The sequence below is a fragment of the Oncorhynchus gorbuscha genome, linkage group LG13, assembly GCF_021184085.1.
Source record: "Oncorhynchus gorbuscha isolate QuinsamMale2020 ecotype Even-year linkage group LG13, OgorEven_v1.0, whole genome shotgun sequence".
Taxonomy (NCBI): Eukaryota; Metazoa; Chordata; class Actinopteri; order Salmoniformes; family Salmonidae; genus Oncorhynchus; species Oncorhynchus gorbuscha.
Genome location: NC_060185.1, coordinates 87,664,660 through 87,681,672, shown reverse-complemented (window position 1 = coordinate 87,681,672; position 17,013 = coordinate 87,664,660). Strand labels below are relative to the sequence as shown.

Here is a 17,013-nt window from a genome sequence, read left to right as displayed (position 1 = left end):
AGGCATTTCTGACGGAGTTAGAAACGGAGCATGGTGATTTGCCTTATCACACAGAGGTGCGATGGCTAAGCCAGGGAAAGGTGCTTCAAAGATGTTTCGAGCTTCGTGAGGAGATTTGTCTGTTCTTGGACAGCAAAGGGAAAGACACAACACAACTCCGAGACAAAATGTTTCTGTGTGAAATGGCTTTTCTGTGTGACATTACGAGTCATCTGAATGCAATGAACTTGCAGCTGCAGGGTCGGGATCGTGTCATCTCTGATATGTACAGTACAGTGAAGGCATTTAAAACCAAACTGACTCTGTGGGAGACGCAGATGCGGAAAGAAAATTTGAGCCACTTTCCCAGCTGCCAGACCATGAAAGAGAAGCTCTCTACCAGTGCGTTCCCGAGCGCACAGTTGGCTGATAAAATAGGTATGCTTGCCGCTGACTTTCGACGCCGATTTGCTGACTTTGAAGCACAAAAGCAGGTTGGAACTGCTCGGTAACCCATTTGCTGTTGACGTGGAAAGCTCACCACCAAACCTCCAAATGGAGTTGATTGACCTCCAATGCAATGATGCACTGAGGGCAAAATATGCGGCAGTGGGTGCTGCGGAGTTCGCCCGTTTCCTCCCCGACACAATGCCCCAGCTGCGCATCCAGGCTGCTCAAACGTTGTCTATGTTTGGCAGCACATACCTGTGTGAACAACTGTTTTCTTTGATGAACTTGAACAAAACATCACACAGAAGTCGACTTACTGCTGAACACCTCCACTCAATTCTGAGGATTTCCTCAGCTCAGAGCCTTACCCCGAACATTGATGAACTTGTGGAAAAGATGGGACACCACCAAGTATCACCCTCAACCTCAAACAAGTGAACATTACTGTGCAATCACATATTTAGAGTTTTTACTCAGTTCAAGTTTAAAAGTTAAAGTTTAATATTTGTTTTCACTGCATGTTACTTCTCCTTAAACAAAGTGTTGTTTTTGATTAATAGATTTTTGCACTTTATTTTATTGTATTTCAATCCAATTATATTTTAAAATATTTCAGTTGAGTGGATGATAGAAAATTGCTATTATTGTTTTTTTCTTTGAAGTAAATTTAGCCCACTTTTGCTAAAATAGAAAATATAGGCTACTGATGGTGCCTTGAATACCGGTTTCTTTCATTTAATGTTCATGTTATGGGGATTTTTATATAAAGGAAATTTGTCTTTTGTGTCTGTTGAAAATTAAAGATTACTGACAGAGCCATAAGAAAATATTGCTTTATTTATCTGATCATATTGGAATATATTTGTTAGGTTTTCAGTAGGTTCAATTAGGTTCACTAGACTATATGCGTCATTTAAAAAATTTCAATGAACATTCGAACAGTCCGGCCCTCGGCTTGTAGCTAAATTTTTTATTTGGCCCTCCATCCATTTGACTTTGACACCCCTGATCTATAGCATTTCTTAATGTTACTCAGTTCCTTTGGCTTTGATGCCTCATGATTGAGTATTGCTCTGTTTAAGTAGACTGTGATTTTGCTGTGGTCTGATTATATCTCTCTAATATTATATCTCTCTAGCATTACATCTCTCTAACATTATATCTCTCTACTATTATATCTCTCTAACATTATATCTCTCTACTATTATAATATCTCTCTAGCATTACATCTCTCTAACATTATATCTCTCTAACATTATATCTCTCTAACATTATATCTCTCTAGCATTACATCTCTCTAACATTATATCTCTCTAACATTATATCTCTCTAACATTATATCTCTCTAACATTATATCTCTCTAACATTATATCTCTCTAATATTATATCTCTCTAGCATTACATCTCTCTAACATTATATCTCTCTAATATTATATCTCTCTAATATTATATCTCTCTAGCTTTACATCTCTCTAGCATTATATCTCTCTAACATTATATCTCTCTAATATTATATCTCTCTAGCATTATATCTCTCTAATATTATATCTCTCTCTAATATTATATCTCTCTCTAATATTATCTCTCTAATATTATATCTCTCTCTAATATTATATCTCTCTAATATTATATCTCTCTCTAGCATTATATCTCTCTAATATTATCTCTCTAGCATTATATCTCTCTAACATTACATATCTCTTACATGTAACGTGTGAAATTTCTTGAGCTATTTTAGAGGACAACCATGTATGTCTCTCTGAGTTAGTAGAGAATGTCAGTGATAAGATCGGATCTCACCTTCTCTCCATGGACGGACCTCCTGTGTCTTGCAGGCTGCAGCCAGTGTGGGTATGTAATCTCATAGCTCTCTAGGTGTTCTATCCTGTGGTTGTTCTCCTGAGGGCTCCATCTCTGCTCCTCTACACACAGGAATTACAACCATTTCAATAAAGGGGGCAGTAGGAGATTTTAATATGACGTCTCCTGATAAAATATAATAAAACAAGCTTGTGTAGACCTTGCAAAATAGAATGAAATGCATATTTATATGTCAAATGCTCTGTAAAACAACAGTGAAATGTTTACTTACGGGCCCTTCCCAACAATGCAGAGAGAAAGAAAGTAACGAAATAATAGAAAAATAAAGCACATAATAATAATAAATACACAATGGACTAAGCACGCAACCCTGAGGAGCCCCCGTGTTGAGGGTCAGCGTGGCAGATGTGTTGTTGCCTACCCTCACCCCCTAGGGGTGGCCCATCAGAGTGTCCAGGATCCAGTTGCAGATGGAGGTGTTCAGTTCCAGGGTCATTAGCTTAGTGATAAGCTTGGAGGCACTATGGTGTTGAATGCTGAGCTGTAGTCAATGAACAGTAATCTCACATAGGTGTTCCTCTTTTCCAGGTTGGAAAACGCAGTGTGGAATGCAATAGAGATTGCGTAATCTGTGGATCTGTTGGGGTGGTATGTGAATTGGAGTGGGTCCATCTGAGATGATGGTGTTGATGTGACCCAAAGCATTTCATAGCTACAGATGTGAGTACTATGGTTCGATAGTCATTTAGACAGGTTACCTTGGTATTCTTGGGCACAGGGACTACGGTGGTCTGCTTGAAACATGTAGGCATTACAGACTGGGTCAGGGAGAGGTTGAAAATGTCAGTGAATACACTTGCCAGCTGAGTACACGTCCTGGTAATTAGTCTGGCCCTGCGGCCTTGTGAATATTAACCTGTTTAAAGTTGTTACTCACATTGGCCACAGAGAGCATGTTCAGACAGTCGTCCAGAACAGCTAGTGCTCTCATTCATGGCTCAATGTTGCTTGCCTCGAAGTGAGCATAGAATGTATTTAGCTCGTCTGGTAGGCTTGAGTCACTGGGAAGCTCGTGGCTGGGTTTCCCTTTGTAATCCGTGATAGTTTGCAAGCCCTGCCATATCCGACGAGCGTCAGAGCTTAGTCCTGTATTGATGCTTTTCCTGCTTGATGATTCGTCGGAGGGCTTAGCAGGATTTAAAAAATAAGCGTTCAGATTAGTGTCCCGCTCCTTGAAAGCGCCTTTAGCTCAGTGTGGATGTTGCCTTTAATCCATGGCTTCTGGTTGGGATATATACGTACAGTCACTATGGGAACAATGTTGTTGATGCACTTATTAATGAAGCCGGTGACTGATACAGTAAACTCCTCAATGCCATTGGATGAATCGCAGAACATATTCCAGTCTGCGCTAGCGAATAGTCTTGTAGCATCTGCTTCATTGGACCACTTACATATTGAGCGTGTCAGCGAAACTTCCTGTTCGAGGTTTTGCTTGGAAGCAGGAATCAGGAGGATAAACTTATGGTCAGATTTGCCTAAAGGAGGGCGAGGGAGAGCTATGTACGCATTTCTGTGTGGAGTAAAGATGATCTAGAGTTGCATATGGGACATGTTGGTAGATATTAGCTAAAACAGATTTCAGTATTTCTGTCATTAAAATCACAGGCCACTCGGAGCATCGCCTCTGGATGAGCATGTTCTTGTTTGCTTATGGCCCTATAGAGTTCCACAGTATGAGTCATAATACCCATAAAATCTAGCGGTAAAACAAGGAAATGGTCCTATCTAAAATAATTTAAATAAGGGATGTTTGGTGTAGGCTTACCCTGGTGTGACATTTTGATAACCCTGTAAATCTGTCTAGGACAAGGTGACTTATCAATATATTCGCCTGTATTTACCCCCCAAAAATTAAATGCAAATTAGCTCCTAATGTGGCTATCATAAAGAACTACACATACCATGATGATCTGGATGACACTGTTGAATCGCGGCAAAGGTAAGAATCTCTGGATTAACAATCCAATGCAAGCTAAATTTAGTAATGAATAAATTGGCAAAATTTCTTTAAATTGACAATTCTGTGACCAGTCTTGTGCAAGTTTTAAATTGACAAAATACATGTTAGCAAAGGCAGCAGCTAGAGATGATGTGCAGGAGCTTGTAGGGATTTGTAGTTTTGCATGATGTCTAATTTGATGCTAATTAGCATTTTAGAATCAGAGTGTAAATAAAGACGAATATATTGATGAAAGTCACCTTGTCCGAGAGAGATTTAAATGGTTATCAAAACGTCCTGCCAGGGCAAGTCTACACAAAACACAGCCAGTATTTCTAAAATTCCTTATGGGAAAAATGAATGGTGGAAAATAACGGTTGGAAGCATTTCCCTGTTTGGCTGCTAGGTTTTATGGGTATTATGACACCTCCTCTGTGGGGCTCTATACAGCTCGTTGAGTACAGTCTCGGATTGTTGTGGTAAATACACAGCATGAAAAATATAACCTGAACAAAAATATAAATGCATGTAACGTTTTGGTCCCATGTTTTATGAGCTGAAATAAAAGTTCCCCAAAATTCAATACAAACAAAAAGTTGATTTCTCTTACATTTTGTGCACAAATTTGTTTACATTACTGCTAGTGAGCATTTATCCGTTACCAAGATAATCCAGCCACCTGACAGGTGTGGCATATCAAGAAACTGATTAAAAAGCCTGATCATCACACAGGTGCACTTTGTGCTGGGGACAATAAAAAGACACTCTAAAATGTGTAGTTTAGTCACACAATACCACAGATATTTCTAGTTTTGAGGGAGCGTGAAATTGGCATGCTAACTGCAGGAATTTCCACCAGAGTTGTTGCAAGAGAATTGAATGTTAATTTCTCTACCATAAGCTGCCTCCAACATCATTTTAGAGAATTTGTCAGTCCGTCCAACAGGCCTCACAACCACAGACCACGTATATATGGCATAGTGTGGGCGAGCAGTTTGCTGATGTCAACATTGTGAACAGAGTGCAGTGGCGGTGGGGTTATTGTATGAGCATGCATAAACTACGGACAAGGAACCCAATTGCATTTTATCTATTGGCAATTTGAATGCACAGAGATACCGTGACGAGATCCTGAGTCTCAGTGTCGTGCCAGTCATCCATCACAGTTACCTCATGTTTCAGCATGATAATGCATGGCCCCATGTCGACACTTCCTGGAAGTGGAAATGTCCCAGTTCTTCCATTGCCTGCATACTCACCAGACATGTCACAATTTGAGCATGTTTGGGATGCTCTGGATTGACGTGTACCACAGCACGTTCCAGTTCTCGTCAATATCCAGCAACTTCATACAGCCATTGAAGAGGAGTGGGACAACATTCCACAGGCCACAATCAACAGCCTGATCAACTCTATGTGAAGGAGATGTGTTGCGCTGCATGAGGCAGGTGGTGATTACACCAGGTACTGACTGGATTTCTGATCCACGCCAACCTTCTTTTTTAAAAGGTATCTGTGAACAACCGATGCATATCTGTATTCCCAGTAATGTGAAATCCCAGGATTAGAGCCCAAACAATTTAATTTCAATTGACTGATCTTTGAATCTTTGAAATTGTTGGATGTTGCGTTTATATTTGTGTTCAGTATAGATGAAAACTCACTTGGTAAATAGTATGAGGTAAAAAAAGGTGCAATTTCTACAGGTAGCCAACAGGACGTTCTGTACTTGACCATATATAAAACTGACGTCAGTACATTCTTTGAGAAGTTGTCAAAATAATAGACTGCACTAGAAAACGTGCGTATGTTATGAATTAATAAGAACATTCCCAATAGCCTATTCTAAGAAAGACGAAATAAGACTTGAAACACCAGTGAGGCCAGGCTGAGTGAACTAACATTATGCACAGATCATTAAATACTTATCAGCCATCCAGAAAAATGACATTTCCATGCATTAACTTACTGATTATTGTAAGGAATAAACAGACTTACCGGCAGCAGCGTTTTGATCGGATACAAAAGACCCAACACAGCATATAACGACAATCAAATACAGACTCAGACGGGAATATACAGAACTCAGATGAAATCGGGTTAACCGTTCTCCCGGACTCATGCTAAAATAAAGCGTTAGAATTTAAACCGGACAATGTAATCACTAACACAAATCGATACAAAAAAATGCATATGCAAAGGACAAATAATAGCTGCCTGTCGACATATCCTATGCGGCGGCTAAATGTGTTGACGACAATAATAGTCTATTGTTCCGTCTGCTCGGGTTGCTTCCACAGAGCCAGAGCTCATCTTTTCTGTTTCATTCAGTTCTCCCTTTCACTTTCAGACACTCCCATTTACACTACAACTAACCGGTCGTGTTTGCACCCGGCCGCTCGACTGAGACGCTCCAACGATTTCTGCGAGCCTATCGGTTTTGAAAACGGTTGAAGACTAGATATTGTTTAACAGTAGCCCTAACACCTATGCGTTAGCATATACAAAAATAATAAAGGATCTTCTATTTGTCACACATTCTGTGTCATATGATAGGCGAATGTGAATGTTCAGAAATACAGAACGTGTCATGGCAATACTATAAAACATTTATACTAAAATATTAATTCTGTCACGCAGCTCAGCCTATGTCCTAAAAGCACCCTATTCCCTATATATTGCACTGCTTTTGACTTGGGCCCATATGGCCGTGGGCACCCTGGGTGAGTCATTGTTAGCACACAGGTGGTTTCTTGGCAGAGAGACAGGTAGTGTACAGTACAGCATGCAATGCCCATGCTGGGGTTGGCACCATGTCTGTGCAGGGATGGTAGTGGAGGGCAATCTGAATGCTGTAGGCCAACTGTAACAGCGTTATGTATGATGATAGTGAACCTGAGAAACTTAGGTTTCATCTTGTTTTTGCTCTGTCCCACCAAAAGCATTAACATGGCACAACTAGTATACATTTATCAGCCACTGTAAACCAGGGTGTGTTGAACATGTCACAGTCAGGTGGAGGTGGTTTGAGTATGTCTGATAACATTAGAAGTGTCTAGTGTGTGATAACATTAGACGTGTCTAGTGTGTGATAACATTAGAAGTGTCTAGTGTGTGATAACATTACAAGTGTCTAGTGTGTGATAACATTACAAGTGTCTAGTGTGTGATAACATTAGAAGTGTCTAGTGTGTGATAATATTAGACGTTTCTAGTGTGTGATAACATTAGACGTGTCTAGAGTGTGATAATATTAGACGTTTCTAGTGTGTGATAACATTACAAGTGTCTAGTGTGTGATAACATTAGACGTGTCTAGTGTGTGATAACATTAGAAGTGTCTAGTGTGTGATAACATTACAAGTGTCTAGTGTGTAATAACATTAGACGTGTCTAGTGTGTGATAACATTAGAAGTGTCTAGTGTGTGATAACATTAGAAGTGTCTAGTGTGTGATAATATTAGAAGTGTCTAGTGTGTGATAACATTAGAAGTGTCTACTGTGTGATAACATTACAAGTGTCTAGTGTGTGATAACATTAGACGTGTCTAGTGTGTGATAACATTAGAAGTGTCTAGTGTGTGATAACATTAGACGTGTCTAGTGTGTGATAATATTAGAAGTGTCTAGTGTGTGATAACATTAGAAGTGTCTACTGTGTGATAACATTAGAAGTGTCTAGTGTGTGATAACATTAGAAGTGTCTAGTGTGTGATAACATTAGAAGTGTCTAGTGTGTGATAACATTAGAAGTGTCTAGTGTGTGATAATATTAGAAGTGTCTAGTGTGTGATAACATTACAAGTGTCTAGTGTGTGATAACATTAGAAGTGTCTAGTGTGTGATAACATTAGAAGTGTCTAGTGTGTGATAACATTAGAAGTGTCTAGTGTGTGATAATATTAGAAGTGTCTAGTGTGTGATAACATTAGAAGTGTCTAGTGTGTGATAACATTAGAAGTGTCTAGTGTGTGATAACATTAGAAGTGTCTAGTGTGTGATAACATTAGAAGTTCTAGTGTGTGATAACATTAGAAGTGTCTAGTGTGTGATAACATTAGAAGTGTCTACTGTGTGATAACATTAGAAGTGTCTAGTGTGTGATAACATTAGAAGTGTCTAGTGTGTGATAACATTAGAAGTGTCTACTGTGTGATAATATTAGAAGTTTCTAGTGTGTGATAACATTAGAAGTGTCTACTGTGTGATAACATTAGACGTTTCTAGTGTGTGATAACATTAGAAGTGTCTAGTGTGTGATAACATTAGACGTTTCTAGTGTGTGATAACATTAGAAGTGTCTAGTGTGTGATAACATTAGAAGTGTCTAGTGTGTGATAACATTAGAAGTGTCTAGTGTGTGATAACATTAGAAGTGTCTAGTGTGTGATAACATTAGAAGTGTCTAGTGTGTGATAACATTAGACGTTTCTAGTGTGTGATAACATTAGAAGTGTCTAGTGTGTGATAACATTAGAAGTGTCTAGTGTGTGATAACATTAGACGTTTCTAGTGTGTGATAACATTAGAAGTGTCTAGTGTGTGATAACATTACAAGTGTCTAGTGTGTGATAACATTAGAAGTGTCTAGTGTGTGATAACATTAGACGTTTCTAGTGTGTGATAACATTAGAAGTGTCTAGTGTGTGATAACATTACAAGTGTCTAGTGTGTGATAACATTACAAGTGTCTAGTGTGTGATAACATTAGACGTTTCTAGTGTGTGATAACATTACAAGTGTCTAGTGTGTGATAACATTAGACGTTTCTAGTGTGTGATAACATTAGAAGTGTCTAGTGTGTGATAACATTAGAAGTGTCTAGTGTGTGATAACATTAGAAGTGTCTAGTGTGTGATAACATTAGACGTTTCTAGTGTGTGATAACATTAGAAGTGTCTAGTGTGTGATAACATTAGAAGTGTCTAGTGTGTGATAACATTAGAAGTGTCTAGTGTGTGATAACATTAGAAGTGTCTACTGTGTGATAACATTAGACGTTTCTAGTGTGTGATAACATTAGAAGTGTCTAGTGTGTGATAACATTAGAAGTGTCTAGTGTGTGATAACATTAGAAGTGTCTAGTGTGTGATAACATTAGAAGTTCTAGTGTGTGATAACATTAGAAGTGTCTAGTGTGTGATAACATTAGAAGTGTCTAGTGTGTGATAACATTAGATGTTTCTAGTGTGTGATAACATTAGAAGTGTCTAGTGTGTGATAACATTACAAGTGTCTAGTGTGTGATAACATTACAAGTGTCTAGTGTGTGATAACATTAGAAGTGTCTAGTGTGTGATAACATTAGAAGTGTCTAGTGTGTGATAACATTACAAGTGTCTAGTGTGTGATAACATTAGAAGTGTCTAGTGTGTGATAACATTAGAAGTGTCTAGTGTGTGATAACATTAGACGTTTCTAGTGTGTGATAACATTAGAAGTGTCTAGTGTGTGATAACATTAGAAGTGTCTACTGTGTGATAACATTAGACGTTTCTAGTGTGTGATAACATTACAAGTGTCTAGTGTGAGATAACATTACAAGTGTCTAGTGTGTGATAACATTACAAGTGTCTAGTGTGAGATAACATTACAAGTGTCTACTGTGTGATAACATTAGACGTTTCTAGTGTGTGATAACATTAGACGTTTCTAGTGTGTGATAACATTAGAAGTGTCTAGTGTGTGATAACATTAGAAGTGTCTAGTGTGTGATAATATTAGACGTTTCTAGTGTGTGATAACATTAGACGTTTCTAGTGTGTGATAACATTAGAAGTGTCTAGTGTGTGATAATATTAGACGCTTCTAGTGTGTGATAACATTAGAAGTGTCTAGTGTGTGATAACATTAGAAGTGTCTAGTGTGTGATAACATTAGACGTTTCTAGTGTGTGATAACATTAGAAGTGTCTACTGTGTGATAACATTAGACGTTTCTAGTGTGTGATAACATTACAAGTGTCTAGTGTGTGATAACATTACAAGTGTCTAGTGTGTGATAACATTACAAGTGTCTAGTGTGTGATAACATTAGACGTTTCTAGTGTGTGATAACATTAGAAGTGTCTAGTGTGTGATAACATTAGACGTTTCTAGTGTGTGATAACATTAGAAGTGTCTACTGTGTGATAACATTACAAGTGTCTAGTGTGTGATAACATTAGACGTTTCTAGTGTGTGATAACATTACAAGTGTCTAGTGTGTGATAACATTAGACGTTTCTAGTGTGTGATAACATTAGAAGTGTCTAGTGTGTGATAACATTAGAAGTGTCTAGTGTGTGATAACATTAGAAGTGTCTACTGTGTGATAACATTAGAAGTGTCTAGTGTGTGATAACATTAGACGTGTCTAGTGTGTGATAATATTACAAGTGTCTAGTGTGTGATAACATTAGAAGTGTCTAGTGTGTGATAACATTAGACATTTCTACTGTGTGATAACATTAGACGTTTCTAGTGTGTGATAACATTAGACGTTACTAGTGTGTGATAATATTAGACGTTTCTAGTGTGTGATAACATTAGAAGTGTCTAGTAGGGGAAGGTAGAGGAGAGTGGAGGAGTGGGGGAAGGTAGAGGGAGGTGGGGGAAGGTAGAGGAGGGTGGAGGAGTGGGGGAAGGTAGAGGAGGGTGGAGGAGTGGGGGAAGGTAGAGGAGGGTGGAGGAGTGGGGGAAGGTAGAGGAGGGTGGAGGAGTGGGGGAAGGTAGAGGAGTAGGGGAAGGTAGACGAGGGTGGAGGAGTGGGGGAAGGTAGAGGAGGGTGGAGGAGTGGGGAGGTAGAGGAGGGTGGAGGTGTGGGGGAAGGTAGAGGAGTAGGGGAAGGTAGAGGAGGGTGGAGGAGTGGGGGAAGATAGAGGATTGGGGGAAGGTAGAGGAGGGTGGAGGAGTGGGGGAAGATAGAGGAGTAGGGGAAGGTAGAGGAGCGTGGAGGAGTGGGGGAAGGTAGAGGAGGGTGGAGGAGTGGGGGAAGGTAGAGGAGGGTGGAGGAGTGGGGGAAGGTAGAGGAGTAGGGGAAGGTAGAGGAGGGTGGAGGAGTGGGGGAAGGTAGAGGAGGGTGGAGGAGTGGGGGAAGGTAGAGGAGTAGGGGAAGGTAGAGGAGGGTGGAGGAGTGGGGGAAGGTAGAGGAGGGTGGAGGTGTGGGGGAAGGTGGAGGAGTAGGGGGAAGGTACAGGAGGGTGGAGGAGTGGGGGAAGGTAGAGGAGGGTGGAGGAGTGGGGGAAGGTAGAGGAGTAGGGGAAGGTAGAGGAGGTTGGAGGAGTGGGGGAAGGTAGAGGAGGGTGGAGGAGTGGGGGAAGGTAGAGGAGGGTGGAGGAGTGGGGGAAGGTAGAGGAGTAGGGGAAGGTAGAGGAGGGTGGAGGAGTGGGGGAAGGTAGAGGAGTGGGGGAAGGTAGAGGAGGGTGGAGGAGTGGGGGAAGGTAGAGGAGGGTGGAGGAGTGGGGAAGGTAGAGGAGGGAAGGAGAGGAGTGGGGGAAGGTAGAGGAGTAGGGGAAGGTAGAGGAGGGTGGAGGAGTGGGGGAAGTTAGAGGAGTGGGGGAAGGTAGAGGAGTGGGGAAGGTAGAGGAGGGTGGAGGAGTGGGGGAAGGTAGAGGAGTAGGGGAAGGTAGAGAAGGGTGGAGGAGTGGGGGAAGGTAGAGGAGGGTGGATGAGTGGGGTAGGTAGAAGAGGGTGGAGGAGTGGGGGAAGGTAGAGGAGTAGGGGAAGGTAGAGGAGGGTGGAGGAGTGGGGGAAGGTAGAGGAGGGTGGATGAGTGGGGGAAGGTAGAGGAGGGTGGAGGAATGGAGGGTGGGGGAAGGTAGAGGAGGGTGGATGAGTGGGGTAGGTAGAAGAGGGTGGAGGAGTGGGGGAAGGTAGAGGAGTAGGGGAAGGTAGAGGAGGGTGGAGGAGTAGGGGAAGGTAGAGGAGGGTGGAGGAGTGGGGGAAGGTAGAGGAGGGTGGAGGAGTGGGGGAAGGTAGAGAAGTAGGGGAAGGTAGAGGAGGGTGGAGGAGTGGGGGAAGGTAGAGGAAGGTGGAGGAGTGGGGGAAGGTAGAGGAGTAGGGAAAGGTAGAGGAGGGTGGAGGAGTGGGGGAAATTAGAGGAGTGGGGGAAGGTAGAGGAGTGGGGGAAGGTAGAGGAGGGTGGAGGGGTGGGGGAAGGTAGAGGAGTGGGGGAAGGTAGAGGAGGGTGGGGGAAGGTAGAGCAGGGTAGAGACGAAGGTAGAGGTAACGTAGGAGACACTGCTAGCTAGCCAACAGCTAGCCAACGTCTTCCGAATAGAACTTAACAACCCGGTCGCATTCCGCTTCGCTCCACAGGTAGTATCACATTTTCACTTCATTTCATTACAGTACAACGGTTTGATTTGTTTGATCGTAGCTAGCTACATAGCTAGCTACATAGCCGTCTTTGTATCAAAGATAATTGTGTAGTCTAGAGCGACTTTCTAGGTTAGCTAGCCAGCTATTGTCGTTCTTTTAACGCAACGTAACGTAAACAACACTGCTAGCTAGCCAGCTAGCCCCCGAATAGCAGCACTGCAGAAACTATTACACTCAACGGAACGACCTGATTAGTGTAGTGTCAACAACGCAGCCACTGCCAGCTAGCCTACAAAGTCAACAACGCAGCCACTGCCAGCTAGCCTACTTCAGCAGTACTGTATCATTTTAATCATTTTAGTCAATAAGATTCTTGCTACGTAAGCTTAACTTTCTGAACATTCGAGACGTGTAGTCCACTTGTCATTCCAATCTCCTTTGCATAAGCGTAGCCTCTTTTGTAGCCTGTCAACTATGTGTCTGTCTATCCCTGTTCTCTCCTCTCTGCACAGACCATACAAACGCTCCACACCGCGTGGCCGCGGTCACCCTAATCTGGTGGTCCCAGTGCGCACGACCCACGTGGAGTTCCAGGTCTCCGGTAGCCTCTGGAACTGCCGATCTGCGGCCAACAAGGCAGAGTTCATCTCAGCCTATGCCTCCCTCCAGTCCCTCGACTTCTTGGCACTGACGGAAACATGGATCACCACAGATAACACTGCCACTCCTACTGCTCTCTCTTCGTCCGCCCACGTGTTCTCGCACACCCGAGAGCTTCTGGTCAGCGGGGTGGTGGCACCGGGATCCTCATCTCTCCCAAGTGGTCATTCTCTCTTTCTCCCCTTACCCATCTGTCTATCGCCTCCTTTGAATTCCATGCTGTCACAGTTACCAGCCCTTTCAAGCTTAACATCCTTATCATTTATCGCCCTCCAGGTTCCCTCGGAGAGTTCATCAATGAGCTTGATGCCTTGATAAGCTCCTTTCCTGAGGACGGCTCACCTCTCACAGTTCTGGGCGACTTTAACCTCCCCACGTCTACCTTTGACTCATTCCTCTCTGCCTCCTTCTTTCCACTCCTCTCCTCTTTTGACCTCACCCTCTCACCTTCCCCCCCTACTCACAAGGCAGGCAATACGCTCGACCTCATCTTTACTAGATGCTGTTCTTCCACTAACCTCATTGCAACTCCCCTCCAAGTCTCCGACCACTACCTTGTATCCTTTTCCCTCTCGCTCTCATCCAACCCTTCCCACACTGCCCCTACTCGGATGGTATCTCGCCGTCCCAACCTTTCGCTATCTCTCCCCCGCTACTCTCTCCTCTTCCATCCTATCATCTCTTCCCTCTGCTCAAACCTTCTCCAACCTATCTCCTGATTCTGCCTCCTCAACCCTCCTCTCCTCCCTTTCTGCATCCTTTGACTCTCTATGCCCCCTATCCTCCAGGCCGGCTCGGTCCTCCCCTCCCGCTCCGTGGCTCGACGACTCATTGCGAGCTCACAGAACAGGGCTCCGGGCAGCCGAGCAGAAATGGAGGAAAACTCGCCTCCCTGCGGACCTGGCATCCTTTCGCTCCCTCCTCTCTACATTTTCCTCTTCTGTCTCTGCTTCTAAAGCCACTTTCTACCACTCTAAATTCCAAGCTTCTGCCTCTAACCCTAGGAAGCTCTTTGCCACCTTCTCCTCCCTCCTGAATCCTCCTCCCCCTCCCCCCCTCCTCCCTCTCTGCAGATGACTTCGTCAACCATTTTGAAAAGAAGGTCGACGACATCCGATCCTCTTTTGCTAAGTCAAACGACACCGCTGATTCTGCTCACACTGCCCTACCCTGTGCTCTGACCTCTTTCACCCCTCTCTCTCCAGATGAAATCTCGCGTCTTGTGACGGCCGGCCGCCCAACAACCTGCCCGCTTGACCCTATCCCCTCCTCTCTTCTCCAGACCATTTCCGGAGACCTTCTCCCTTACCTCACCTCGCTCATCAACTCATCCCTGACCGCTGGCTACGTCCCTTCCGTCTTCAAGAGAGCGAGAGTTGCACCCCTTCTGAAAAAACCTACACTCGATCCCTCCGATGTCAACAACTACAGACCAGTATCCCTTCTTTCTTTTCTCTCCAAAACTCTTGAACGTGCCGTCCTTGGCCAGCTCTCCCGCTATCTCTCTCAGAATGACCTTCTTGATCCAAATCAGTCAGGTTTCAAGATTAGTCATTCAACTGAGACTGCTCTTCTCTGTATCACGGAGGCGCTCCGCACCGCTAAAGCTAACTCTCTCTCCTCTGCTCTCATCCTTCTAGACCTATCGGCTGCCTTCGATACTGTGAACCATCAGATCCTCCTCTCCACCCTCTCCGAGTTGGGCATCTCCGGCGCGGCCCACGCTTGGATTGCGTCCTACCTGACAGGTCGCTCCTACCAGGTGGCGTGGCGAGAATCTGTCTCCTCACCACGCGCTCTCACCACTGGTGTCCCCAGGGCTCTGTTCTAGGCCCTCTCCTATTCTCGCTATACACCAAGTCACTTGGCTCTGTCATAACCTCACATGGTCTCTCCTATCATTGCTATGCAGACGACACACAATTAATCTTCTCCTTTCCCCCTTCTGATGACCAGGTGGCGAATCGCATCTCTCCATGTCTGGCAGACATATCAGTGTGGATGACGGATCACCACCTCAAGCTGAACCTCGGCAAGACGGAGCTGCTCTTCCTCCCGGGGAAGGACTGCCCGTTCCATGATCTCGCCATCACGGTTGACAACTCCATTGTGTCCTCCTCCCAGAGCGCTAAGAACCTTGGCGTGATCCTGGACAACACCCTGTCGTTCTCAACTAACATCAAGGCGGTGGCCCGTTCCTGTAGGTTCATGCTCTACAACATCCGCAGAGTACGACCCTGCCTCACACAGGAAGCGGCGCAGGTCCTAATCCAGGCACTTGTCATCTCCCGTCTGGATTACTGCAACTCGCTGTTGGCTGGGCTCCCTGCCTGTGCCATTAAACGCCTACAACTCATCCAGAACGCCGCAGCCCGTCTGGTGTTCAACCTTCCCAAGTTCTCTCACGTCACCCCGCTCCTCCGCTCTCTCCACTGGCTTCCAGTTGAAGCTCTCATCCGCTACAAGACCATGGTGCTTGCCTACGGAGCTGTGAGGGGAACGGCACCTCAGTACCTCCAGGCTCTGATCAGGCCCTACACCCAAACAAGGGCACTGCGTTCATCCAACTCTGGCCTGCTCGCCTCCCTACCACTGAGGAAGTACAGTTCCCGCTCAGCCCAGTCTAAACTGTTCGCTGCTCTGGCCCCCCAATGGTGGAACAAACTCCCTCATGACGCCAGGACAGCGGAGTCAATCACCACCTTCCGGAGACACCTGAAACCCCACCTCTTTAAGGAATACCTAGGATAGGATAAGTAATCCTTCTCACCCCCCCCCCCTTTAAGATTTAGATGCACTATTGTAAAGTGACTGTTCCATTGGATGTCATAAGGTGAATGCACCAATTTGTAAGTCGCTCTGGATAAGAGCGTCTGCTAAATGACTTAAATGTAAATGTAAATGAGGGTGGGGGAAGGTAGAGGAGAGTGGAGGAGTGGGGGAAGGTAGATGAGGGTGGGGGAAGGTAGAGGAGGGTGGAGGAAGGTAGAGGAGGGTGTAGGAAGGTAGAGGAAGGTAGAGGAGGGTGGAGGAATGGGGGAAGGTAGAGGAGGGTGGAGGAAGGTAGAGGAGGGTGGAGGAAGGTAGAGGAGGGGTGGAGGAAGGTAGGAGGGTGGAGGGTGGAGGAAGGTAGAGGAGGATGGAGGAGTGGGGGAAGGTAGAGGAGGGTGGAGGAATGGGGGACGGTAGAGGAGGGTGGAGGAGTGGGGGAAGGTAGAGGAGGGTGGAGGATGTAAATACATACATACATGTATCTGTAGCTCCTCTCTGGAGCTACAGATACACCCCTCAGCTCCTCTCTGGAGTTACAGATACACCCCCAGCTGCTCTCTGGAGTTACAGATACACCCCCCAGCTCCTCTCTGGAGTTACAGATACACCCCCAGCTGCTCTCTGGAGTTACAGATACACCCCCAGCTCCTCTCTGGAGTTACAGATACACCCCCAGCTCCTCTCTGGAGTTACCCCCCAGCTCCTCTCTGGAGTTACAGATACACACCCCCAGCTCCTCTCTGGAGCCAGATACACCCCCATCTCCTCTCTGTAGTTACAGATACACCCCCAGCTCCTCTCTGGAGTTACAGATACACCCCCCCAGCTCCTCTCTGGAGTTACAGATACACCCCCAGCTCATCTCTGGAGTTACAGATACACCCCCAGCTCCTCTCTGGAGTTACAGATACACCCCCAGCTCCTCTCTGGAGCTACAGATACAGCTCCTCTCCAGATACACCCCCAGCTCCTCTCTGGAGTTACAGATACACCCCCAGCCCTCCTGGAGCTCCTCTCTGGAGTTACA

The 17,013-nt window shown here is 44.6% G+C and overlaps 1 protein-coding gene across 1 annotated transcript in view; it reads right to left on the bottom strand.

Annotated features, from left to right (window-relative positions):
* Positions 1-17,013, bottom strand: part of LOC123992387 (disintegrin and metalloproteinase domain-containing protein 19-like) — a gene marked incomplete at its 3' end in the record, with an annotated part of 76,714 nt that overhangs the window by 58,954 nt on the left and 747 nt on the right. Inside the window, exon 3 of the mRNA XM_046293529.1 lies at positions 2,231-2,352. Within this exon, the coding sequence (XP_046149485.1) occupies positions 2,231-2,352 (122 nt within the window). The remainder of the gene's footprint in view (positions 1-2,230; positions 2,353-17,013) is intronic.